The sequence below is a fragment of the Cebidichthys violaceus genome, unplaced genomic scaffold, assembly GCF_023349555.1.
Source record: "Cebidichthys violaceus isolate CVI_PGR_0920_01 unplaced genomic scaffold, fCebVio1.0.p SCAF_20, whole genome shotgun sequence".
In the NCBI taxonomy this organism is placed as follows: domain Eukaryota; kingdom Metazoa; phylum Chordata; class Actinopteri; order Perciformes; family Stichaeidae; genus Cebidichthys; species Cebidichthys violaceus.
In genome coordinates, this window is record NW_027176373.1 from 11,157,439 (window position 1) to 11,184,156 (window position 26,718).

At 39.6% G+C, this 26,718-nt stretch overlaps 2 protein-coding genes across 2 annotated transcripts; both read left to right on the top strand.

Moving 5' to 3' along the window:
- Nucleotides 1-974: 974 nt before the first annotated feature.
- LOC137876818 (odorant receptor 131-2-like) lies at nt 975-1,934 on the top strand. The gene has a single exon (XM_068716617.1). The coding sequence runs from the start codon at nt 975-977 to the stop codon at nt 1,932-1,934; it is 960 nt and encodes a 319-aa protein (XP_068572718.1).
- Nucleotides 1,935-7,889: 5,955 nt separating this feature from the next.
- On the top strand, nt 7,890-25,223 carry nectin3b (nectin cell adhesion molecule 3b). The gene is made up of 6 exons (XM_068716348.1): nt 7,890-8,009; nt 13,906-14,253; nt 15,163-15,462; nt 16,639-16,756; nt 17,101-17,252; nt 20,876-25,223. The coding sequence occupies exons 1-6, from the start codon at nt 7,931-7,933 to the stop codon at nt 21,547-21,549; spliced, it is 1,671 nt and encodes a 556-aa protein (XP_068572449.1). The 5' UTR covers nt 7,890-7,930; the 3' UTR covers nt 21,550-25,223.
- Nucleotides 25,224-26,718: the final 1,495 nt, after the last annotated feature.

Consider the following 26,718-nt stretch of genomic DNA (forward strand, 5'->3'; position numbering starts at 1 on the left):
GGTCTTTGGCACTACCTACAGGCCAACTGTATTTTACATCTTATCAACACATTTTCATCATATAGTTAGTTTACAATTATTTTTCCAGGTTGATATTTCCAGCTTAATCTTCACCAGGCTGCTGAAGGTAAAGAGTCAGTAAGAAAAGTACTTTATTGCTTGTCATGCAATTTCAAATATGTGGCCATATGCAATCTAAAGGTAATTTTATAGAAATGGTGGGAAAAAAAGTAAAGCGGATGCAGATCTGTGTTTCATATTGTGTTTCTAGTCCTTGTGATATGTTTATAAATATATATTTCAACACCCCAATTTGACATCACTTTATTTGGATTGTTTGGTTTGGATTTTTATTATTTCTGTGGCTCATTTATTACCGCTGTTGAAATACACACATGTAAATAGGCAGGCTGATGATACTGTATATTTGAAATAGTATAAATGCAAAATAATGGTTTGAATTGTATTTTAGTTGATGCGTAGCTCTGCAGGTGGTCAGTAGTCACAAATGGTTGAATTTCTGTCCACTTTTTCGCAGCTTTTCAAACTCCTAAAATAAAGCAGAAGAAATGCAGAGCTTTGATTGGTTAAACTGAGACAGGTGATGATGTCATGGCATAGATTACTTATACAAAAAGGACATGATGTAGTGGAGGTTGATTCACTCTTCAGATTTGTTCCACAAACCTTCATTGTCAAATGAAGTCCAAATCAGTAATATGTGAGTAATGTGTCTTGATCTGTTTGTCAACTTCATAGGGTTATATGTATTTCTGAAATGTTTTTATTTGTTGCGAGGCTGTCTTTATTTTTATTGACTGAAATTGTGGCTTTTTTTGTTCAGGCCAACATGCTTATTTAAGATATTATTTGACACAACCAATCTAAACAGGCTTTAAAGATTCAGGACTGTAGGACTGTTCATATAATGTTGATTAAGGACCAGTGAGATGTGATTATGTCTATGTATTATTATGCATTTACAGACGCTGCATGAAGCAGCAGTCATGAATAACACAACAGAGGTTACCCAGGTCATGCTGTTTCAGACGCCAGTCAAAGTTCTGCTGTCTATGCTGCCATGTCTTTTCTTTCTGTATGTAAACGCCGTCATGCTGTTTGCCTTGCTGAGCAAGCCTCTCCTCCTGGAGTCTCCCCGCTACATTCTGTTTGGTCATTTGCTCTTCGCTGACTCTCTGCAGCTTCTTGTGACAATGTTGCTTTACATCTTTGCCGTGACCATGATCAGAATGATGAGCTTTGTTTGTATTCTTATCACAGCACTTGCAGCCAGCACTTTTAAAATATCACCCTTCAACTTGGCTGTGATGTCTTTGGAGAGGTATGTTGCCATTTGTTTTCCACTGAGGCATGCCAATATTGTCACCACCAGGATGACAGGAGTGGCCATTGCTGTTATGTGGACAGTTGCATCTTTAGACTTTTTCACGCAGCTCTTTCTATTAATCAGTCTGCAGAATACAGGCTTAACTGTGCTAAGGATCTGCCACAAACACGTCTTCCAGCTACAAATGTATTCAACTATAAACAAGGGCTTCACCATCGCATGTTTTGTATTAGTGTGCAGTGTTGCCATCTACACATACATTGTTGTCATGATTACTGTGAAGTCAGCCTCTTCTAGTGTCCGTAACTCCAGTAAGCCCCATAAGACAATGCTTTTGCATCTGATTCAGTTATGCCTGTGTCTCACCTCCACTCTCTTTAATATGATAAACTATGTCAGCCCATGGAAGATAAATCCGGCTATCGCCGTTCACATTCATTACATTCTCTTTTTATGTCTTATCATTTTCCCTAAGTGTCTGAGCCCGCTTATATATGGCCTCAGAGATCACGCCTTCAGACCTGTCTTCCTATACTATTTCACTTTTGGCCTCAGAACCACTGTCAAGACATTTCCTAAGTCTTGATTTCAGTTACAGTAATTGTTTTATACTTTTTTTGTTTGCTTGCACATTAGTGTCGAGTAGAAATGGCAAATTATATTTGTAGTAAACAAGTTTTTTTTGTGTGTGATTGACTTTAGTGTATGATGAATTCTATCTGGTCACATTCAGATTAGTGTGGTTAAAATTCTTCTCTCTAAACTGATGTAACAACTTTATGTACATACTGCAATATTATTTTCTCAAAGAGCTATAAAGTCTAAAATCATGTCTATGGATCTTATGTTGAACTGGAAATGATTACAAAGAAAAAGAAGTGCAGCAGCTTTTCAATCAATTCCTCACATCAAGAGCCATTACATGTTGCATACAAGTCAATTTCACCATCAATACTCCTTTTCTAGTGAAAGTTGTATTAATAAATCACATCAATCACATGTGTACACACTAAGAAGCTGGCAGAGATTTGATCACTGTAATAGATGATGACACATTGTTGTGTTAAATATATATAAGATTCATAATCCCCCTCCACGACTTTCTTGTACATTTCATGCTTGTATCTAAATACATTTATTATTTAGTAAATATATTTATTAAATAGCTCTTTCAAAAATTATGATCAAATCCGTAATGAAACAAACGTTTATGATTTCCTAAAGAATTGACTGTTTCAAACCATGCAATCTCTTTTTTTCATACACCCTTTTGCTGTTAATATGCATAAAGACACAATATATACAACATGAAAATATTCAACATGAAATGAATAATCCATGTACAGTATGATTTTTTTTTCTTTCGTATCAGTGATAGAACTATGGAAAAATATAACAAAATGTGTGTGTCATAACTTCCTTTAAAGTTGTGTTATTGTCATCTTACAGGCAAAACTTCAAAAATCTATAAATCAAATACATAATTGGTTAATGTTTATCAATCATTCACTGAATATTAAAAAAAATGCTGAAAACTCATGAAAAGCAGACGGGTAAATGAGTCATTTAATCATGTATTCACCATTTATGAAGGAAATTCTATGAAAACATTGTATAGTATGTTGTTGTCATTAAACACAAAAGGTTATTGTTATCTATCTGCTTTAGATAATTGAGAATAAAACCTTTTTTTTACCCTGCAGCACAAAACAGATTTACATACTTATTCACAGAATGTATTATGAGAATAAAATATATTATATTTCAACTTTTATATGTATTATTGTTGATTGATGAAAAGACCAAATGATGATGTTCCCATCTTTGAAAGATAAAAAACATTTTATACCCGTCAGTTTGGATAAGATATAAAAATATCAACATTATTACCTAAGCTTTGGATAACAATAGCTCACATGTTTCATCTTGGACAAAACATGGACACCAGGGGCCTGTTGTTCGAAAGTAGAATAAAGACATCCAGGATAAGTGGGAAAGCCAGGTTGGACAAAGTCTCATAAGTTCATCCTGGCTTAATTGGTTGTTCAAACGCCGAGCCAGGCTGAGGAGGGGCGGCTTTGTCAAGCCAGGTCTAACTAATTTGAGTAAGTGCGCTGCCACGGCTTTCTTCAGTAGACCACAGAGATTGATCACAGATTCACTGATGAGACGACAGGTGTGGACACTTTCCTCCAATGAACAGCGGATCTGAATGCTGACGTAAGGTGACACACCTCTCATAAAATGAAGCACCGCTGCTGTCTTGAAGTTTGGAGACAGACTGATTAAATGAGTAGTGTAATTAATTGCAAGCACCTTTGCAAGTGCAGCCATTTCTAATTACTGTAATGACTGCAATAAAATCAGATTTGAGCTGGCAAACAATATGAAGGGTGTTTATTTACAATGACGAACACACGAATAGGCCCCAATTATGAAAAAGAACTATCGTAATAGGCTAACTTTATTTCTTTTTTTAATTTGATCATGTTTTGTTTTATTTCTTTTTTTTAAATAATAATTTAGCCTACATGTTGTTTGTTTAAAAACGAGGCCAATGCGTAGCCTTCATCAGAACATGGAATGACTGTATAAAACACATTAATTTCTGATCAGCGCAGCCGCTGACTCAAAAGATAAGACAACAGAATCAACTAAGCTTGGCATTTAACCTGGTCTGGAGCAGGCTAGCTGCAGAGAATAAATCACCATGGTAACTTGACCAGGATAAAGTTATCCAGCTTTCGAACAACTGAATGCAGGCTAAATTCAGCCAGGATAACCAACATATCCCGGCTTAATCCCTTATCTAGGTTTCGAACAACAGGCCCCTGGTACGTTTCTTGAAATCTTAAAAGCATGACGTGAAGTCTGAACATGCAGTTAAAGAGTTCATTCATTCAACCAGCAGATGTCACTTTTGGTCTGTAAATAGCTCAACAGTACACTGGGGCTGAAACTGCAGCCTCTTATTTTAGTCTTAAATATGTAAGCATATGGCACCTGAGCACTGTAAAAATAAAATAAAAAATTCAGTTCAGTAGGCCAACTTGTGATATTATTGAAGAAATTCCTGTCCCCTCCTCTTTCTCACAGTCCAGATGGATGCTTGTGTAAGAGAAAGGATAGAGACAGAAAGCAGAGAGAGACCAATTTATGTGGGCAAACAGGGAGGGAGGTGCTGACCCATAGAATAAAAGAAGCGTCTGGGCGGGAGGTGGACTAATTTAACCGATCTTTACTCTGCCACAATCCTGAAGCCCTCTCAATACCTCTCTCGCCTTCGTGAAAGAGCACTTGAAGGGTTGAAAAACATTCCAGGGAGAGAAAGTACCTGGTGACGGAGAGCAGCTTTAGTTTGGAGCAAGAGCAGAAGGGAAAGGTTGTTATCATGATCCCAGAATTCTTCATATCTTCAACGGGGAAAGTGGATTCTGTGGCTTTGGTTTCACAAAGGCTAGTTTAATTAACACAGCCTAAGTTTTTACTTTTGGTCACACACAGGTCACTTTAACCACTTATGGTGTTTACATTCTGTGCTCACAGGGAGTGCATCCAGAAAAGACAATTATGTGTGAGCCAAATACATGAACAAGGGAGGTACAGAAAGCTTATCGCTGTCTTTGCTAAATAGCTAAGATGTGATCTGAAGGAGGAGCCCAAAGAATTATTCAGACAACCCTTTTAAGCAATGTCTATTGTGGGCTACATGTAAGCAAAAAACAACTGTATTATATTATAAAAATGTTGTCCAAAGACAAAACCGGCTTTTTTAAAAGTCTGTGGAAACTTTGCATCAGTGGATTGGGATCAAATACCAAGAATCCATAAACAATATCATGCAAACCAGTGCAGTAGCCTGCAAAATATGTTATAGTGAGATAAGTATTGATTGTGTCAAGAATGTGGTGTTTTTCTTGAGAGTGTATCAGAGAAGAACTGAGTGAAGTCAGTTATATTTTTTTCTGCTCAGCTCATGTTATATATAAAGGTGATTTGTACACCTCAATATAATGCATACCTGCACAATAACACCATAGCCTAAAACATAATTAAATTAATTAAATGGATTGCACAAGTGTTCCTGTTGTTTTGCTAAATTCATGAGCTTAAAACACTAATAGTTACAAAACATTTGACTGTGTTTGTTGATTTGGCAAGATCTAGCAATTTCAGAGAGAAATTAAAGTTCAATTTAAAAAATAAGCTGCTGGTGAAATATGAAACAAAGAGAAAAAAACCCAAAAAGTAATAAAAAAGTGGTGGTCATCATCAGCTAAATGATTTAGCTGATTAGACGTGATTTAGCCTAAATCATGTCTAATGAAAAAATCTACTGCTCCTAATGAAGGGGTTGTGGAAATGTCAGTGGGAAACTTTAGAATGAACAAATTCTAATACGGCTGTGATTTTAGAAGAAGCCCCTAAATTAAATTATACAGTCTTTCAGTCTGCACTCCTCTCTGTCTCTGTCTTCATACATTCTTTGCCACAGCAACATATAGCTTTCATGTTGATGCATTGCACTCAAGGCAAAATATTCTGACTGAACATAAGAACAATGGGAATATTCAATGCACTCATTTCACCCACTTCAAGATAGACTTAAAAAAAAAGAAAAGAAAGAAAAATACATGCTCGCGTGCACACTCGCACGCTCATACGTTTGCACTATAGAGTTGCAGATGAATGGGATGGTGGGAGAGTAATTGTATCCCTCGTGGCTCTTCAGAAGACAGCACTGAGACTCAAATTAAAGCACTGACCTGGTTAGCTTTCTGTCAGCAGAAGGGGGTGCTGCCCCCCCCTCCCACCCACACATTATTTTGCAAAGATTAACTTGTTGATTGATTATGAGTAGCAACTACACATGTCCATATGTGACAGACCCATGACGCAATGACTGACCATCAAGAGCAATTGTTTAAATTCTCAACAGCCTTTAATTTTCACAAATCAAGTCCATAGAGAAAATTAGGCCATTTTGGAAGTTTACAAGCATCACGGTAAAACTATACCATATATGGATAAATGAGTGATATAGGATATTCAAAAGATCTACCACCATGACCTCCTGAATAACAGACACAGTATCCACATTAATTGTTATTGGTTTGGTTGGGAATTGAGTTATCAACATATTTAGCATCAATAATCTTCAAATAGGTACTGTTGTATTTCAATTTCTTAACAATTCCCTCACCATTTCCTTTCACAGTTTATTTTTAACTATAAGTTTCAGATCCACTGCTTTCATACTAGATCTGTTAATCTTCCCTATTGCAAGTTCTACAGGACTAGCCTTGGCCAATTTTCAATTACTGAGGTACGAAACAGCTTTTCTGCCGTAGTCTTTTGCAAAATATCTCAAACAACTTTTCTTGAAAGAGTACTCTACAGTAAAGGATGTATGATACAGTGTGTGAAAGCAGTGCAAATATATGCCATTTTAATCCTTGTTTGTATTTATTTTTCTTCCTTGGTATTTTCAACTCTCGTTGCGTATTTCTAGTTTAGAAATTGTGTTCTTTCTTTTAGATATTTTAAAACTAAGTAGCCTGTTTGTAAATTGGTGGCAAGCATATAAAGCTTTCTTTAATCTAAATGTTCGATGGGTTCTTTTTACAAACCCACAGGGTTTTTTTTCATTCCACCTGTGCATTTTCTTATGATATTGAATTTTTAATTCTTTTGTTTTATTTATCATATGCACACAAAATAAAGAACTAGGAACTAACGGCAGACCTTTTTACTGCAGACATTTTGACTTGTCGAGGAGGGACAAACACCGTTTGAATTAAAAACATTAACAATGGCTCATTTCATAGCGTCCCAGGAGGCCAATCAGATTACCAAAAATGTATTGTGAACCAAATTTTGAGAACACTGGATGAAAGTTATAGAAGTAGTGACATTTATTTTTTGCTGACTATTCCAAATGGAGGATAAAATGGGCGTGGCCTAAACGAGTCTGTAGTTGACGTTGCAGTCAATGGGTTGGACCACCAATCAGGCAATAAAAAGGTTTTTCTAACTTCAAAGTCTATTAGTTCTAAAACAAAACGTTGCTTTTTAAATTGCATTTGCAAAAAAAAAAAAATCAGTTCCTGTTGATTAAGTGGTCTAACTTTTCACCTAATTTAATTGGAATCCGTTTAATAATTTCAAGACCTACCGCTGACTGACAGACAGAGAAACAAACCAAACAGATCAAATGTATGACAGCGGTAAAGCTATGTAGCCAAGATGTATTTTGAGTGAGTTATCGTCAAATACAGTGAAGAATAAAGTGATTTGATCAATCAATGTGTGGCGGTTATCAACAGAGGTGACGTAATGGGTATACTAATGGACCATTCCTTTAAGGGGGGATGTTGCTGTAGGATCTCGACAAATGAGCGGTTACTTCTCATTGTCAGGTGAACCCCCGGTCTCCCCGCTCCGTGTGGTGTGGATGGTACGGTCCACTTGCCGTTCTGGAGTTGTTGCTGAGGAGGTTCCACCGTTCAACACATACCGTTAAATTGGCATGCAGCCGATGCTCGGGTCCTGTAGCAGAGAGACTGCACTGTTCATGAAAAAATGTTACCGCGTTATCAGCGGAGTTACCTCGGACAGCGGGGAAAGGTCGCGTTATTTCACCTTTTCTGCAGTATTACAGGTGAGTCGGAGATTTGTGCACGGCAGTTTTTACTTGTTCTACTAACGTGACACAAGAAGTTTTGTGAATAAGCCGAATGTCTCGCGCATCTTGCAGAAATCTGAGCGAACGAGTCGACTAAACTACATCATTTTAAGTTGCCAGTTAAGCAAGTTTAGCAGGTGTCAGTGAAAGACCAGAGGGAAGTTGTCTACTTGTTCACTTAAACGCTTCGGAGCGGTAGCTAGCCAGAGTCTATGATGGTGCGAGCCGAGGCTACCATAGAAACAGTCCACGGAAACCACCGAGGAAGACAGGCAATGGTTTTAATTCATCTATACCGATACTGTGGGGTCATATGAACTTCACAAACATGTGCTATTAAAGTAACATTGTGCTGTTTTGTGTGTCACGCCAGAAATTTTGAGGAACTGACATTAGTGTCACCAGAGAAGACAATGCTAAATGTCAGCACCTCTTAGACTGAGGATGAGGGTCAGCCACCATGTGCCTGCAGTGGAGCTCATTATGGTTTAATTAAGGGCTGAACAATTCAAGCCTGAAACACGCCAACTTTGTGCACAGCGCTGTGGTGCTGCTGTAAAAACTAAAAAGACGAGGGTCCAACAGTTGAGCTCCAACTGTGTCTTCAAACTGTCCTCATATCTACTCTCAAGTTGGCTCATATGTCTCTAAAAGAAACCAATGGAGCGTGTATGGTTTAATATAGCAATGCGTGATAGGATGTATTACCCACAGCTTTTTATACAAACTACCCTTCCTCCACCAAAAGAAACACAAGTTTGATGTTAACAAGTGTGATGCCGTAAACCAGCCTAAAGACTCTCTGAATAAAAAAACATTGTAAGGAAAAAAAACAGTCCAAATTTAAAAAAAAAAAGTTTAAACTGACCATCAGAGCAGCATTTTACAACAATCTCTCATCATCATAGCTCCATCCATTGACTAATGAAAAATAATGACCATAACGAAAAATAATGACCATATTGCACATGCCGAGATACTTGCACTGTTTTATGTTGAATGTAGGCAACTGGGCAGTGTGCAGAGAAGGGACGCTCTGGGCTACTATACTAAGACTGATCTAATGGACAATCTTTAACTTTTGTTAAGGACTTGACGCTAGTAAAATGACCCAGACCCTCTCTCACATAAGTAATGTACTGCATGCTCTGTCATGTTATTGCCAGGATACTAAAGTTCCTAAACAGGAACATGTTTACCTCCTTCAGAGTTCAAATCAAGGAGCAGAGACAGGTGCCCATTTGTCTACCTCCTGTTTAAGTTGGCTGTACATTTCAATGAGTGGTTTGACCAAGTGGCAAAAAAATGCAAAATAGATGCAGATTTAAGGCCTAACGAACATGTTTAAGACACTCTCATAAATCACTTGCAAAGCCAGTTTTATTTGGACATTTAGGGAGTTCCAAACATTTTTAGACCAGAACTTCGTACCATGTCAGGTGTTGATTGGTGGAGTTTTGTGACGTTAGAAGACGCCATACTGCTGATTTTGCCTTTGTCATGTAGTAGAAGTTATGAGTGTTCCTAGACTTTTGCATTGTAGCCCTCTGTAGTTGGCTAGAAATGCGTATTGCGTGACCACTATGCATATGTGCCTTTTGTGCAGCTCAAAAAAATGTTAAAAAAATTGATTTCAGGGTCTGATAAGCCACACTGACAAACTTTCATTAGACCCTTTCTTGTCCCGCTCTGCACAGCTTACTTGGCCACTTCTACCCTTCCACCGTCACCGTTTATGTTCTGATTTCCACTTTTAAAAAGACTCACTGCCCTCTGGCAAGACACACATATTAATACACTTGCTGCCACATAAGTGGTGCATGTGAAGGTAATATTGACTAAAGTGAGAACGAGCACCAGGGTGTCCCCAGGGAGCAATGTGTCCTTGATGTCAGGATATCTATTGTGTGTGTGTGTGTGTGTGTGTGTGTGTGTGTGTGTGTGTGTGTGTGTGTGTGTGTGTGTGTGTGTGTGTGTGTGTGTGTGTGTGACACATTGTAGCTGCTGTCTTTGAGGATCTGAGGATACAAGAACATACATTTTATTTTTCTTTGTCTCTGAAAACACAAGAAGAAGAGAGAATACATTCCTATTGCTATGTCTAGATAGGCTGCGTATAAGATCAGATAGGGTTTGCCCTTATTCTCATCACTTTTTTATTCCGAGTTGGAGAAAACGAGGGCAGGCTTACGTAAGGTTGTCGTCATGTCACAATAAAAATTTAATACAGTCGCTATACCTCTTCCATTACATATTCAGTGCAGGAAAATGCTGCTTTCCTTCCTCTTACTCTGCTGTTTTCTTGCCATCTAGCCTTATCATGACAAATACATAAATCGTGAAATCGGTTAACTGCTTGAGGAAAAGGCTCACAGTATATTGTACGGTCGCTGCCATATAGGTTTACGTGTGTTTATACCAACCATTTCATTTTTACTGTAAGTCGCAGGGCAAATACATGTATTATACTTTCATTCAAAAATTCGGAGTCTTTACTGTGTCCCTGTTTCCACTTGTGTCGTTTAAAGATGCATATTTTCCCAATTCCTTTTTTAAGGACGGCCTGTAAACTACCTTTTCATCGAGCATGTGGTGACATGCACAGTATGGGCACTTAAGTGCCAGTTTATTTAAATGTGTTTTTAGTGCTCTGCCTCCTTTATTTGATCACCTTACTTCATCATTTGCAAGGAGGATACTCCGTTTGGGCTGACTTGCTAATTACCTTCAGCAACGGAACAATATCAAACATTGGCTTGGGACTATTGCTTTTGAATGAAGTTGCAGACTTTGTGTAGCATGACATGTGGGATATGGGAATATTCTGCTGGAATCTTTTTTAGCATTGGCTGTTTAAGTGGTGGCTCATTCCAACAATTGAGTCATCATTTAAACTAGATTCGGATTGGTCCAGCCACCCCAGAGAGTGTGTGTGTGTGTGTGTGTGTGTGTGTGTGTGTGTGTGTGTGTGTGTGTGTGTGTGTGTGTGTGTGTGTGTGTGTGTGTGTGTGTGTGTGTGTGTGTGTGTGTGTGTGTGTGTGTGTGTGTGTGTGTATTTTAGACGAGTTGAGAATACTGTATTGTATTCACCAGTGGAAATGAAAGCAATAGCCATGATGGCGAACATACGTTTTAATTTGCTTCAGCAGCAGTCTGAGTTTTGTTTTAGAATGACCAGTCCCCTCTCTGTGCTGTGTGGAACTGAACACAAACGCATGACTTGGATTTTTGTAATATGTGATCCCGCGATTCTTGTGTGATCTCATGACGTCGCGAGAGTCGAGTTGCCGTGCGTGGTAACCCTCTGTGTGTTTCTCTGTGACACTTAGACATTGGCCAGCAAGAATGAAATGGAGGGAGTTCTGTACTAAAAACGACTGAATCTTTGATTTGACTAACGGACTGCTGAACTCTCATTTTAGTCTCAGCTAACTGTAGAATGCATTTCTGCACAGAATGATGACTGGGGATTTTGTCCCCATCACTTCCATTGGAAGCACAAAGGGAGGGAATGCTCTATATTGGCTGTTACAAGGTGTTTTATTTGTCATCATACAACAGGGTTGCACAATGAAATTTAGATTGTAGTCCCATTTTGCTACATAGGAAAAATACAATAAAACTATATTATTATGTGCAGGAACAAGATAAAATGTGTGTGCGCAGGTGTATTTTAGTGTGACTTGAAACCCATGCTTAGCCCTAAATAGCACATAAATATAGGAATAGTGCATCATCAGCTGAAATTCTCCACACTGTTGTACTGATTTTGGCTGCTCTTTCTCTGTATGAGCAATACGATGACTCATTATACCCACTCTGCACAAAATATGCTATCAAGATGTGATATCCTCAATTTAATATTTGGCTTATATTTTAGATTTTTACAGCTGGCCCTACCTAGGCCGAACATGTTAAAGTTTGCTATGTTAATCATAACTGGATTAATAATTATTTACAATATGCTATAATTTACAATATTCTCCAATTCAACAAATGATTCACACTATAATTAGTTAAGCTTTTACACCATTTGAATTTTCATTATTTGCAGTCCCTAATAATTAACCTTGTAATTAACCCCTGAACCTACCAACATTAATATTAAATAAGGAAAAAATAGATATATTAAAGTCAAATAAGTACAGTGTTCAAACTCTATCTTTTCTTATCCCGGAACAGAAGACAAAAAAATGAACATTTGGGGGAGGGAAATATCCTTTATAAAGTACTAACATTTGAGGACATTGCCTTTTTAGATGGTGATTGGCCAGAGACAGAGCTGTTTTTTGGCGAAACGACAATAGAATATTTGTAGTCAGTTGCCAAGCAGCGCAGAAGGTTATGATTTATGATGATATCTTCCTGCTGGCAGCTTTTTGCAATTATATTATGTGGTTGAGGGCTTTGGCAGTCCAGCAGTGCTATATTGTCTTTTCTAAAATCAGTTAGGTAATTCCTCTATTTTTTGTTCACTGTAATCCTGATGATATGTTTCCTCTCATTTGTGTTTTTTATACATGATTTTGCTTTTGCCTCTCCTCCCTCTCCTCCTCCAAAGCCCTCTTTTTCTTCTCCCAGCGATGATGTCATTGTCGTGTTTGCATATCTCTTCCCTTTTTTCTTTTTTTTTTGCTGCCGGTCTCAGTCTGTTCCCTTTTATCTCCCTTTTGACTTTCCTCAACACGACGTTGAGCTTTCCGCTTTTGAGACATGCCACATTTCTGACAAATGCAGGTGGCTAAGTGCATGAGGTAGTTATATTTGGACAAAGGACATACAGACAGCATGCTTTTAATTGCCAAATTCAGGTCAGGAGGAGAAAAGCTATAGAGACAAAACAAATTCATCGATGTATCAGTCAGCTGTGTATTATTTGTTGAAACGCCCAACGCCTGCTGTGGTGGTATCAAGCTTTGATACCACCACAGATGTCACATGGTACTGAACTTTGTTTTAACGAGTCCGACTGACGTCAGAGGTAACCCTGAAAATACTCTTCTCTCTCACTGATGCTATCTTGGTACTCTGGATTTGTTACTCAGTATTAGATTGAAGACACATCTGTCTGAAATTTTTAGATTGAAAATGTAATATGTGACATTGAGTAGAATAAAGCAATATTAACTACAAAAGTGAATGGTCTGCCATTTCAATTACAATTTTATTCACCATAGACTTATCTTTTGATTATTTTTAGATTAATCAATTGATCGTTTATTCTTGAATTGTCCCCAAAAAATAGTTCTGACAAGTTCTGGGAGCTTCAACCTCTCCAGAAAAAAATATTTTCATTTTAGAATGATATAAAGAAAAAAAAAACTGCAAATCTTTTGAGCATTTGAAAAACTTAAAATAAAGCTGCAACAATTAGTCCATTAATTGGTTAGTCGATTGGCAAAAAAATACTAATAATCTATCGTTTAGGTAATTTTTAATCAAAAATGCCAATATTTACTGATTCCATGTTTTCCAATTTTTAATTAAAGGCTCGCAATTATATTGATTCTCATTCTTTAAAAAGGTCTCAAGACAGCCAATAATGTTCGTAACATTCAACAGTAAGTTTAATTTTTTTTGCCAAAAATGGATTTCTCCTTTTTGAAGGAGGGAATCTGGATAAGTACAGATCTACAATTACAGTACTAATTAGCATTATGCTTCAAAAGAAGTTGGAGTAATTAATTTTAAGGTAGTTTTAACAAAGGTGTAGCGTAAAAGCTTTTAACTTCCAACTGTTTTGCTTAATGGGGCTAGATTATTCGAACCTGTTTGCAAATGAACGTGTGTGTGTGTGTGTGTGTGTGCGTGTGCGTGCGTGCGTGCGTGCGTGCAGGGTTAAAGTCTTGTTTCTGTGTTGTCTCTTCTGCAGGTGTGTGGGGCAGTCAGGTGCTGGTGCCTCAGAGGGTGAATGCCGTGCTGGGGAAAAATGTGACATTAGAGTGCCGGGTGGAGGTGGCTGCAAACCTTACGCTTACTCAGAGCTCCTGGGAGCGCCGTCTGCCATCAGGCTCTGTCACAGTAGCCGTCTACAACCCACGGTATGGCATCTCCATCCCTCCAGAGTTTCTCCATCGCTTGTATTTCCGCTCGCCCTCCTCGCATGATGCCACCATTGTGCTGGGAAACGTGGGCTATGCTGATGTCGGGATCTATACCTGTAAGGTTGCCACATTTCCTCTTGGGAACACTCAAGCCTCCACTACTGTCAATGTGCTTGGTAAGTATTAACACGCATGCGTGTTCTTCTATGTAACGAGTCTTATAATGTCAAGTACAGCTAAAACAAATGGTTAGTTAATCATTTAGTTGATTAAATATTGAATATTTATTCAACTATATATCAAATGTGAATATTTTCTGGTGCTCTAAGTCTTTGTGTTTTGGACTCTTTGTTGGACAAAACAAGCAAATTGTGATTATCTAATATTTTATAGACTAAATGATTGAGAAAATATTTTTTGGATTTTTCAATAGTAGAAATAATCATTTGTCAAGCTGTGGATATGGATGCAATTCATTTTAGATTGTTGGGGCTGGACAACGTCGTTGAAATCAATATCACAGTATTGATGAAAGATATTATTAAATATTAATATATATCAAGATATGACTAATGTGTGCAAATAATGAAATTGTTCAGTGCAATGATTTGTATTCCACTGGTATGCATTAGCCTACATCACAAAGTTTTGCAAGTTTTTCATTGCGACTTGCTTGGAATCATTCATTCAGACAACTTTTGTTCAAAGATAAATCCATAACATCATGATAAAATTCCAGTTATATTCAATAAACGGCTTTGAAAGAATGCTCTTTTGATCCTTGGGTTCCATCATCACAGTTTGTCACTGCTGGCACACAAACACATCGTGTGTGTGTACTCACTGAATCCGTTTTCACAGAACATATCACAGGGTTTGCTAGAGCTGCTAAAAATAGGTACTAGTGGAATGACATAAGAGGAGAGAACGCATCAAAAGAAAACTGGTATTGATCAAACAGAAATGTAATGTAGACCTTTAAACTACAATTAACTCGGTAGAATAACCTCAAAACGGTCTTGAAATTCTAATTTGCCAACTCTCTTTTTTTTTTTTTTTTTCTTTGCTCCCTGTCTATATCACAGTGGAGCCGAAAGTCTACGTGTCTGCAGGTTCGTCTGCTTTGGTCGATGGTGGCAACGATACTGTGGTGGCCACTTGTATTGCTGAGCGAGCCCGGCCCCCTGCTGAGGTGTCCTGGGAGTCCAACCTTTTTGGACAGTCCGAAGTGCAGCTATTTGACGAAACCAACGGCACAACCAGCACACAAGTGAGCTACCTCTGGCAGCCCACACGTCACGTCCAGGGCCAATCACTCACCTGTGTCGTCCGCCACCCGGCCCTGCAGAGTGACTTCAGGATCCCCTACCAACTCAATGTGCAGTGTGGGTGCCTTTACGAGTGGCTATTTGGAGTATCATGTTGACATCTTAAAGAGGGCCTTATAGTAAATATGCTGATTGGTAGTGATTCGGTCCTGCTGTAAGACTTTCATGATGAAGTGAGTGTATTTTAGAGAGCAGTACAGTCTACACTGTAAAATGGGGGGGGTTCGTTCCAAGAGAAGGCTCCCATCTGTCAATTGAAAGGGGTCAAGTATAACAGTGATTTCCTTGCTCCCTTTACTTTCCTTGAACAGTCGAACACTGTATTTAGCAGAAAGTTAAGGCGGACAATCTAGAAAGTAAAGGCATTTGATTTCTAACAGCATTCAGTTGATGTTGCTTGGCCTTGTCAGTGTTGATGTTTGATTTATTTGAAGCGCTTCAACAACAATTCACTTTTGAAAACAGCTGAATTGACAGAGATTAAATCAACGACAATCTATGCAAGCTTCCTACAGATATTAATTATGGTTTAAGAAAGGCCTTAGTGGTTTTCCTTGATTTTCTTTTTTCAAAATCTGTTTTTCTCTCTTTATTTTTTTATGTTGGTGTGTTCCCCTAAACTGTCAAAAGTACAAATGTTTGCCCCCATAGATGTTCGAACACACATACCTGTACTTTGTGGGGCACTAATGGGTCTCTGTGCAGCAGCTGACCCATGTCAGGAGTAAGATTAGTTCCGTAAAAATATTTTTGGTCAAAAAAAGGAACGCCAAACATTTTGTAGATGACTGTCAACAAAAAAACATGATAACTGACCCCACAGTTGGGGAATAGTGTTGATGATTTTGAAATTGTGAAAACCATCATAACATGCAAGTCATTACTGTTTGCTTCTCTGTACACTGTACTATGTTTTTGACTTTATAGAATATTAAAACACCTAATGCATATTTGGAGGAAATGGGCTCATGTCTCGAGGCCATGATTGACCTCAGACTCCATGTAAGGCTACACAAAAACCAGGCAAACTGTCATCTTGCATGTTTGCTGATGTAAAGCACAGGGTTTTAGCCAGAACTATTAATACAACACAGCAGGAATTTTTAAGATATGAAAAATGACCTTGATGTATACCAGGGACCTTGTTGTCTGTGCAGTTGAACACAGTTTTGTTAGGTTTGTGGCCAGTTTGTAGTGAAATCTCAAATATTTGTTTTCCCCCTCTCTCTTTAGTTGCTCCTGATATCTCTGTTGTGGGCTATGATGGAGACTGGTTTGTTGGTCGGGAAAATGTTCAAATGACGTGCAAAGCCAACGCAAACCCACGGGCTAATCACTTCAGATGGATCAGGTGTGTGTATCTGTTTGTATGACATTTTCCTTTTATGAGTTTTTGTTCTCCAAAAGTAAGATTAATTGATGAGTTTTATTATTATTGATAATACAAATTAACTATATTTATAGAGCTCTTTTTATTCAAGAGTTTTAGCTTAAAGTGCTTTATAAAAAGGAAATGCAACCCATTCAAACAAGGACAGGTAGACAATGAAATTAGACATGTATGTCTAAAGCCTTCAAGTCATTATTTATCATATATCCCAAATAAAATGTTACATGTGCATGGTTACATAACAGGATAGTTGTTGTAGCTGTGTCTTCGTGTGTCTAAATATTTGTGTCTCTTGTGCATCATAGATTGGACAGTGAAATGCAAGAAGGCGTGGAAATAATGAACAGCACTTTGCTCTTCCTGCGTCCCCTCCAGCGGAATGACTCTGGAGTTTACAGGTGCGAGGTTGCCAATGACATCAACCTCCGCAGCCGGGATGTGCGCATTCTCATACAAGGTGAGCGAGAGTGTACACGCAGCTGACTCCTACTGCTTTTTCTTCCCATAGGAAGCACTGTGCTCGCACGCACGTCATAGAGGGTATCACTGCCTGTGACATTGTCCTTCAAGCTGAAATGTGACACTGTATCACTCTCACCCATTCTGTACATACTGACAGTCGACCAAGCATTCACTCATGGCAAATTGTGTTGGCACTGATAATATTTGACTTTTACATTTAGTCTTATTGCATGCTGATTAGCCCTGATTAACATTAGGTCTCCAGATGTTCAAAAGGGGAGGTCCTGGGCCAAACAGCTGCACATATTTAAGGCCTCTTTAGACCACAGAGCACTGCCCCTGCTCGGTCTTCTTGACTTGGCATCTAAGTATGTTTCTCTTTTGTGTATGATGAGCATGCTCCTCTGGTTTCACAAAATCTGTCTTGTCTGTGGAAGCTCTCTTCCTGAATGAAGTTCTGATTATGATGTGATCTTCTTTTACATCTCTCTTGCTTCCTTTTCTGTGTTTCTTTTATTTCTGCATGTGTCATGCGGTAAGAGGCAAAAGCCTGCAGCCTTACTGTGAGATGATGTCCCAGATTCATAAAACATTAACTGGATCTTTTCAACTCCTATTTATTATTTATCATCCATATTTCATTTTCCTTTGAGAGGACCTGTACGGGTGTGCGCAAGCTCACACATGTTGGTGTACCCTTCGTTGTATGTGTTGCTGTTGCTGTTCTCGCATGTGTCGGTTCACTGCCTCCGCATGGAGTTGACCAATTCACATACTTGGAGGCTACAAACCTTCGGGTTCACGTCATCTCTCAGATGTAAACCTTTTCCTCACATCTGGCTGGCCTGGCACTGACTTTATAGTGGCAGAGCAATTTTGCAGCACCATTAAAGCTTTTAGACCCAAATTCTTTCCATGACTGTAGCTCCTGATTATGGCTGTTGGCTTTTCTGTGATTTGGGGGCATCACCATAATCTAGTACATTTTAAGTTTGGTGTTCTAATGATTGCATGTTCTAATTGCATATTCTCAGGCGATTTAAAGCATGAAATATACAAAATACTTTGTAAATGTACTTTAACATTGGTATTACCACATAGTCAGGAAATTGCAGGAAATAAGTTGGTGTTTCTGTCTAATGTCTCATCATTAAGTCACCTCAGTAAGTCACACATTTGCTCTCTACATGTAAACATTTTGGAAACAGTTTTTCAATAATATTAATCACAACTATTGTGCTGGATTGCATGACAGTGCACAGGAGTTTATAGTCTTTTGATCAACCAATGTGCAGATATCAAAATGTTGATATTTAATCCAATTATCTTTTTTTATTGGTTGAAATTGTCAAACACATGCCAGTATGTCAGTCTTATCTCCTATAACTCCATCTGTATATTGTGACCCTTAGATCTTGATCACAAGGTTGAGAAACTGTTGTTTAAGGTGTTTCAGCAACAATCATTTATGTGATTTAAATTGGGACTATTTACTCTGACTATTGCAGAAATTAGGAAGTTTAAAGGACTTGGCTAAATGGCCAAAACCTTCTCCGCCAACAAAGCAAGAAATAAATGTCTCGCCTTATATAAAGCTGTGCTCAATAATTGTTACAGGAAGTGGTGGTCAAAAACATCCCTGGCTTTGCTACAATACATTTGAATTGACATAGAACTAACTGGGTGACGCAAAGTCACCTACTAAACCAAGTAATCCTAAAATATGGCATCCCATAAAAGAACACTCTCTTAAAATACCATTTCAAAATAACCAAGAAACGTGTACCTGTAACCAGGCTTCAGTAAAAGCTAGGAGGCTAGCGACTGTTTGCTGTTTGCAGCCTCTGTACTGTACGTGTGGGTAGTAATTACTTGTTTGAGTCATTTCACATCTGTAATAAATGTGACTAGTGGGATTTATCTTGGGAGAATCATAGACACTACTATGGTGTTTGTTATAATTTTGCTCTTTATTTTATTTAGTGCAGTGCCCGTCCAGAGCTGGTCGATTGCCCCAGAAGTGCTGCTTGAAACATTGTTGAGAACCGCAGTGTAGCTGCTTGCACATGTCAAGTGTGAAGTTGATTAGATGAGTGGTTCTCGAGATATGCAAAGGGCAGTCATGCATATAAAAAAAGACAGAGAATCCTTCCTTTATAGTCCAGATTAAGCTGCTGTAGCGACACCTATTGGCACCAAGATAGGACATTTTCTTCAATATAAGCCCTGCCTACAGCATTTGTGCTTACTTTGAGGGTTAGCTGTAGCAAAACAATGGAAGAAAACATCCAAAATATAAAGTAACTTTATCTGGCTTGGTCCATGGTATGCAAATAGCGTGGCTTACATGGATAGATTCATCTGGACCCACAAAATCCAAGGAAAGGGGTTTTTGTTTCTGAGGCTTACGGTTCAAAAGTCACAAGCCAAAAGGCAAAGTTCATTGATATAGCACCTCCATCTGATGAAATTGCACAACATGCAACACTGCACATCCTTGGGGCCCCAGCAATTAAAAACTTGCACAATGTAATGAGACGTAGATCCTCTTTACGAACTGCAAGGCTGTTAACTTTAACGTTACCTTCCATTTTAAACACATCGCACATATCCCCAAAACAGAACAGACGAGAGAAATATATACATTCCTTTATTTATGGCATTATGTTGCACGACATTGCTAATAGAGACGATATCAGCCAGTGATACTGGTGTGACTGTCTGACAATGGCCTTTCAAGGGACACCTGCCATAAGGAAACGGTATATGCCAGTGGAACCAATCGGCAATTGCAACTGAAGCATAGTGGCGTACCATTAGACACTTTTTGTTCTGCACGGTGCTGCCAATGTTAGCCTGATTTTCACAGCTTTTAACATCAGGTCGCCATGGCTCAGGATGAGCTGGAAAGGAGTGAAAGCTCCCGGAGGAGAACATAAACTGATAAAGAGTAAAACCCTGTTGAGCTGACTGTACTCATAAACTTAACGGTGCTCTCCTTTATTTTAGGAGCAAACCATGCTGGCTGAGCAGCTAACCTTCATATTTAAAGACGCTGAGGTGATTAAAACACTACAAAAACAAACAAACTACAAAGCTAACTGTGAAAAAGCCCCGTATCACTGGAGGTGAATGTAACTGTAGAGTTGACAGAAAGTAAACAGACGGGCAGTTTGTGAAACTGATACACGTCCCACTACATTGTGCAAGTAGAGAATGCACCTGCCTAATGTAAAGTAGATCGGATGAACTGTCCTCGTGATATGCCATTCACACAAACGGAGAGATTCTTTGCTTTATAGTTCGATGGAAGCGCTGTTTCTAATATGCCAGTTGTGTCAGCTCATTTTCCCAAATAAATGTTAATGTTTTACTTACCAATCATTGTTTAGTAATCCAAGTATGCACCTACTATGCTCTGAGAAATTGGCAATACAACTCGTAGGCTGCTGTGAGCATGTGCTCCTTAGCTTAGTATGTGTGGTGGTTTAGTTGATGGTAGTGATCCCTACTTAGTAAAATGCTGATGTAGTTGGCATTGACATTCTCTGCTTTTCTGTCTCTTCATCTCTCCCCTCCAATTCTCTACTCCCCCCTCACCCTGATTCCCTCCATTAGATCCTCCCACCATGCCTTCCACCATTACTGCTCCTGTCCTAACTGGCTCTGCCTCCTCCTCCACCTTAGTCGATGATAAGGGGCATGTTCCTCTCAGCTCCCCCACGCGTGAAGCCCTACCTGAGAGTAATCTTGGTTCCATAGTGGGTGGGGCTGTGGGCGGGGCCTTGTTTCTGCTACTGCTGCTGTCTCTGGTTGGCGTGTATTACCTCCGGAAGCAGCAAACCTTCCACGGGAACTACTACACCAAACAGTACCTGGGCCCCAATGACCTCCAGAAGGCCCCCACGCAGCATGAGCTCCACCCTACGAAAGCCGGAAGCAGCTCCCACCGTCAGGACCACGACCGAGAGGAGTGGGGGGACCGTCAGCTCAAGCATGAGCGTGACCGTCGTCGCCATAGCAACTACAACGGAGAGGAGTACCCCTCTAATGGCTACACTAGGGCAATGAGGGAGAGCAGTCATCACAGCAATCAGCAGAATCACCATCGGGAACACACACAGTATTCTAGTCCACGGCAGGCCAGATGTGCCAGATACCCTCATTCACCTAAACCGCAGAGAAATGGCCCCCCCCACCTGTCGGATGACTGCTACGATAGTGGGCCGGAGGGTGATTATGTCTCTCACACAGACGGGTCTGTCATCTCACGGAGGGAGTGGTACGTTTGACAAGCTCCCCGGTCCTGCAGCAGCAGAGGAACAACGGAAATCGGAAGGTTTCATTAGATGAATTAAGAAGAAGCACATTATTTCTGTTCTGTTCGCACATGCACACTTCTACTAATCTCAGTTCTGTAGTTCTCTTGTTTGGTTCAAGTTTCCTGGTCGAAACTTGAGACACAATGTGTCTGTTCTTGGTGTGGGCAGGCTGTAGACTCGACAGACTGGACTGCACAACCACTTTGACAGTCAACATCTACATGCCTACAGAAGTCAGCGTGTCACTAGACTAACTAAAGAGCATGATGTATGTGCGGTCTCTGCCTTACTACATGGACTGCCAATGTATTTACTTATCTCTTTCAGTTGAGTTGAAGCCCTGGGGGCTTGCAGACCACACATGGTTGTTGTAGAAGGATGATTTTTGTTTTTGTTTCTGCAAAATCAGCCTTCTCATGCTATATGTCACTTGCCCATTTTGTATGTGTTGATATTGCTTACACTGATTAAGTAAGATGACCTCTGACCTCTGAATATGAATGGCTGAGATTCAAGAATGGTGCAGAACCCATGACTGGAAGTAATTCCATGAAATTCAAAGGATCACAGGTCCTTTTTTCTAAAACTCAGTAGGACACAGTATAGGCATATAGGCTAATTAAAAAAGAAATCAGAATAACTTCATAACTGATGACCTCTCCACATTGATTTATAATCACTAAATATATTGCACTGCCTTTTGCAAAACTTTGTAACGGACGACCACGTCATTTGTTTTCTACCAGAAATGTCTACCCATTATGTAACTTACCATGATGGGAGACTTGTGAGCTTGAGATATCCTAATAATGTCCTTTTACAACTGATGGCTTAGAGTGGGAACCTTAAGAGCATTTCTTAAGGTTCCACTTACCGTAACAACAGACTGGATTTTGGATCGAGCCTTGAGATGCAAATATGCTCCAACATTCTGCAACATTTGTGTGTTTTATTGATTTGGGGAAGAGTTTCTGGCTGGTTGTCTTCTTGATTTAGCCTCAAACACATTATCCGGTTATCTACCATATGGTAATGGATGTGTTTGAGAGTTTGCACTCTGGCACCAACCCAGGCCTCTTGGAAAATTCAAGAGTGCTATCAGCGGGGGTATTGTTGAACGCAGGCCACAGTATGGCAGGCACCATACGCTGGCCTCCCAGTCACAAAGTATTTTGTTGCACAAAGAAGTTATTCAAGAGTGCCGCCAGTACACCCGACCACAAATAACTACCGACGGACTCATTTCACTCCTCCTGAGTAATCCGTAGAAAAAGACAACTGTGACACAATCCCAATCTGAGGCGTTAATGGGCTTATTGTTGCTTATCCATGTGTGCAACTGCACACTCCAGTAATGTTCACTAGTTGGTGTTTTTGTAAATTAAGCATTTAATATTATTACCAGTATTACTACAGTCAAATACACATTTTAAAGATAAATCAGGTCATCTGGGATGGATGTGCTGTCACTGTCACTTGTGGTTATCAAAGCCACAGCACAGTGCTTCCTCGCCAGATGGGACAAAAAATGTTTTATTGCACGTTCATTCATAATTATCCTTTCAGTAACCTAAAATAATACACCCTATGCCTTTTTTTTCTTTTTTCTTTTTTCTTTTTTTTCCTCTAAAAGGGATTTGCGGCTGGATTTATTCATTTGTTACCAGCCACATTTATTGCTAATCAAGACTCTCCCACGTTGCAGGCATACCAAGTACTGTGAGGAGTGAGGAGAAAGTCTTTGAAATGTCTGTGTCATTGGGCCATGGAGCCCCAGTAGTTCAGGTGTCAAACTTAGATAAAGCCATTATAGATTTAAATATGAATTTCAGTTTTTGTACTTGATCAATTACACACAGTTAAATGATTTTGTCACAGACAGCATGGAGGAGATCCAACAGTTTCTTTTATGCGCACTAGTGTTTGTGAATACATGCCAACTTTAGTAGTATGGTCACTTATTCAATATTTGTTGCCAGATGCCAAATATTTGTTTAACTTGTATGTATAAATAAGATGATGACAGTCTCACTTAAGTATTGCTGACTAGCTAAAAACTGATTATAAGCTTATATAAATGAGTATCACTGTTGTATACAGGGTCTTGTAGCTGGAAATAGAAGTGAAAAGATGCTTTAGGCCACTTTAATATAATACAGTAACAGTTGTCAAAATGGGAATTAGTTATATTGTTATGAACCCTCACTAATTATTTGTCAGGATGTGAATTTTGTGCGGCGTATAGGCTGCAATTCTCATAGTGAGATTTGATAATGTGTCACTGTAACTTGCTAGCAGAGATGACCCGCATACTGCAGTTCATGTTGTTTAAACTCATTTCAAATGCTGTGCAGTACACCAGAACTAATTTATTCCCAGAACAGAAGCTTCCTATTCTATAATAAGTAGCTAGCTAAGTTTTAGTTGACTCTAATTACTTTAACATAATTCCTCACTTGGTGGTGTGCAGAAAGTTTTGCTATATGTTGCCAAAAGCACCGGATAATCTATTGAACACACTATTTCTTTTGGTAGAATGTAGTTCCAATGATGAAATGTTTACAGTGTGGATCACCCAAAGTAACTCTAACAATGTTTCTGTAAAGTGACGCTGCGGTAAAATGTCTTTAATGCAATGTTTCAGTGTCATGAGCTCCACAAACAAAATGTCCATCCACCTTCATCGTATTGGTGTGGAGGTCTGAGAGAATCTCAAAACTGCATGCATTATTAGATACCACCATATGTAAGTGAGATTTTTTTTGGGGGGGGGTGAACTGACCCTTTTTAATGGGAGTGGCCAAAAATAAGTGTTCAGTTGGCAATTTGTGAACCACAAAACCTCATTTAGATGAATTAAAAGTGAGGTTTGGGGGGTGTCTGTGCTGCTGCTCATCTGGTCACATAAATGCAGAGAATAACAGGAAGCACGGCAATGTAACTCCTTCTTGTGTTTGCTTCTATGCACTAAGAAGGAAATTCCACTAATCAATAGACTATTTGTTGCTTGACTTGTCAATTTTCAGCCCTCACCTGGATAAATTAAGTTCTTTTGTACTGTGACATGTATTTGTAAAGATCAGTCCTCAATATCTTTACCTTGATAAATGTCCTTCACTATGGGTTGAGAAATACAACTAGTGCCTTAGATACCTAGAAGAAGAAATGTGTTTTCTTATCATTGTTTACTTATGGATTTAAGAATTTGTGTTGTTGCTCTGTGAGATTTATTTGTTGCCTTTTTTTTTCTGCTTACTGTGTTAGGAGGACTCCGTAGTGCCATATTCACTTTTCTGCCCCAGTCACCATGACGGTTAATAGCGTAGTATATTTGCAAACCTGGAGGCATTAATGCACACGAAAAGACAAAAGCTTGAATGCATTTTTGATGTAAAATTACTGAGAGCATCCCGACTTCACGGTTTTCCGTCGGGTTTTGGTTTCTGTAGATTCACTGTTATTCCACAGCAGAAGGTGAAGAATGAACTTAAGTCTCACATTGTCAATGAAAAGCACCTTCTTTTTTGTTTTGTATATACAGAAGATAATGTAAGTCTCTGGAAGGGACAAAAAAATATTTATGTCAGCGACAACAGTGGAGCATTATTTTGTCAATCTTTTTGAGATATTTTAGTTCAATAAAGCACCTTAGCACCTGCGAGTTATTCTCTCTGGAGGTTTTTGTGCTTGCCATTACTCAGACTGCTCAGTCTCAGCCTCTTTGTGCTTCTATAAATGACATCATCTCTAGCTCCCTAGTGCTGCTGCATACCCCCCCTCCCCTCCTCCTCTCACCCCCCCAACCCAATGTGCACATGTGGGAGTAACATGATGTAATTCTAAATCATGTTTCCTCACTTCACCTCGTCTTCATCACACTTTTTAATATCACAGAATTCTGGAGCAAAGGGAGACCCGGCACCTCCTCTGCTCTCCCTCTGACCTCCTCACCGCTCCTAGTGTGCTTCGTTTCAGGACGGAAAGGCCCTCGCTCTCCCCTACAGCTCGTCTCCTTTTGTGAACTCGCTCCCCCAGTGTCTTTTTTAAACGCTGAGTGTTTATGTCTGGCCCAAAGTCCCCACTCACCAGCCCATTGACTGTCCCCATGGCAACAAGCTCATCCAGAGCTGCTGATGGAGGCTGTCTTCCTGCAAGCTCTACCTGGCCACAGAAAGCAGAGGGATCGGGGGGGGGGGGGGGCTGAGAGTTAGTGTGCTGTTGTGTAAAGCAGAGCAGGAAAGGGAGAATTAGCTACTGGAATTGAGAATTGCCCCGCTGCACCACAGACATCATAGAGACATAGAGACACCACAGACTCTGGCTAGTAGGACGTACGCTGATGTGACCATGACACTGTCAAGCTTGGACTCCTGGTCCTCCAGAGCACACTTCCTGAAAGTCTTTTTTTGTTTTTTCTTCTGACCTCTCTGCCTTCTATAGATGTTATCATGCTCACAGTGGTTGTTGTCATTCTGACCTTGAAACGAGGCATGCTCAGTGTGAACGGTGGAGCGTACAAAAGGGAAGCAGCTCAGTATAGTAATGATGATGTCAGCCGGCAATGCTTGGATTTGTTCGAGACACTAGTGTGGAAGATCAGTGGGTTTGCTTTTTGCCTGCGACACAACAGTTTCCAAGGATACTTTTCACAACGCACAAAGGAGTGAGCAAACGTCTCCGGCAGCGGAGAGGGATGCAGTGTGTGAGAGACTCTTTGATATTAACTCCTCAACAGAGGTTGGTTCAAATTGTCACCATTGAGCTGAAAATATTGAGATAGAAGTCGGAGGGAAAAAAATCGACAGACCAACTAGCGCTCTAAACTTCCTCCCCCCCTCCTCTCTCTGCTATTACACCAGCATCTGCTCCCTATGGGGTCTGTTGTCTGGACAATAGCATGACCCTTGACACTGCTGCCTGCTGTCAAGGTTTTAACATGGGGGGGGGGGGTGTCTTGCCATCACTCCATCACTCCTCTTCATGCCACCTACGTGTGCTGCTTTTAATTCGTAATGAGCAGGTCTGCTACGCTGACCTCGCCGAGCACCATCATGCACTTCTCCTGACTTCACAGTGACGATGTGTGTGCGTGAGATAATGTGCTGAAGTAGGAGAGACAGAAAGAGCCTTGCACTGGAG

Coding starts and splice junctions, on each gene's coding strand:
- LOC137876818 (XM_068716617.1), top strand. CDS start 975: ATGCATTTACAGACGCTGCATGAAGCAGCAGTCATGAATAACACAACA.
- nectin3b (XM_068716348.1), top strand. CDS start 7,931: ATGTTACCGCGTTATCAGCGGAGTTACCTCGGACAGCGGGGAAAGGTC. Junction 16,757..17,100: donor AATCACTTCAGATGGATCAG/GTGTGTGTATCT, acceptor TGTGCATCATAG/ATTGGACAGTGAAATGCAAG. Junction 17,253..20,875: donor TGTGCGCATTCTCATACAAG/GTGAGCGAGAGT, acceptor TCCCTCCATTAG/ATCCTCCCACCATGCCTTCC.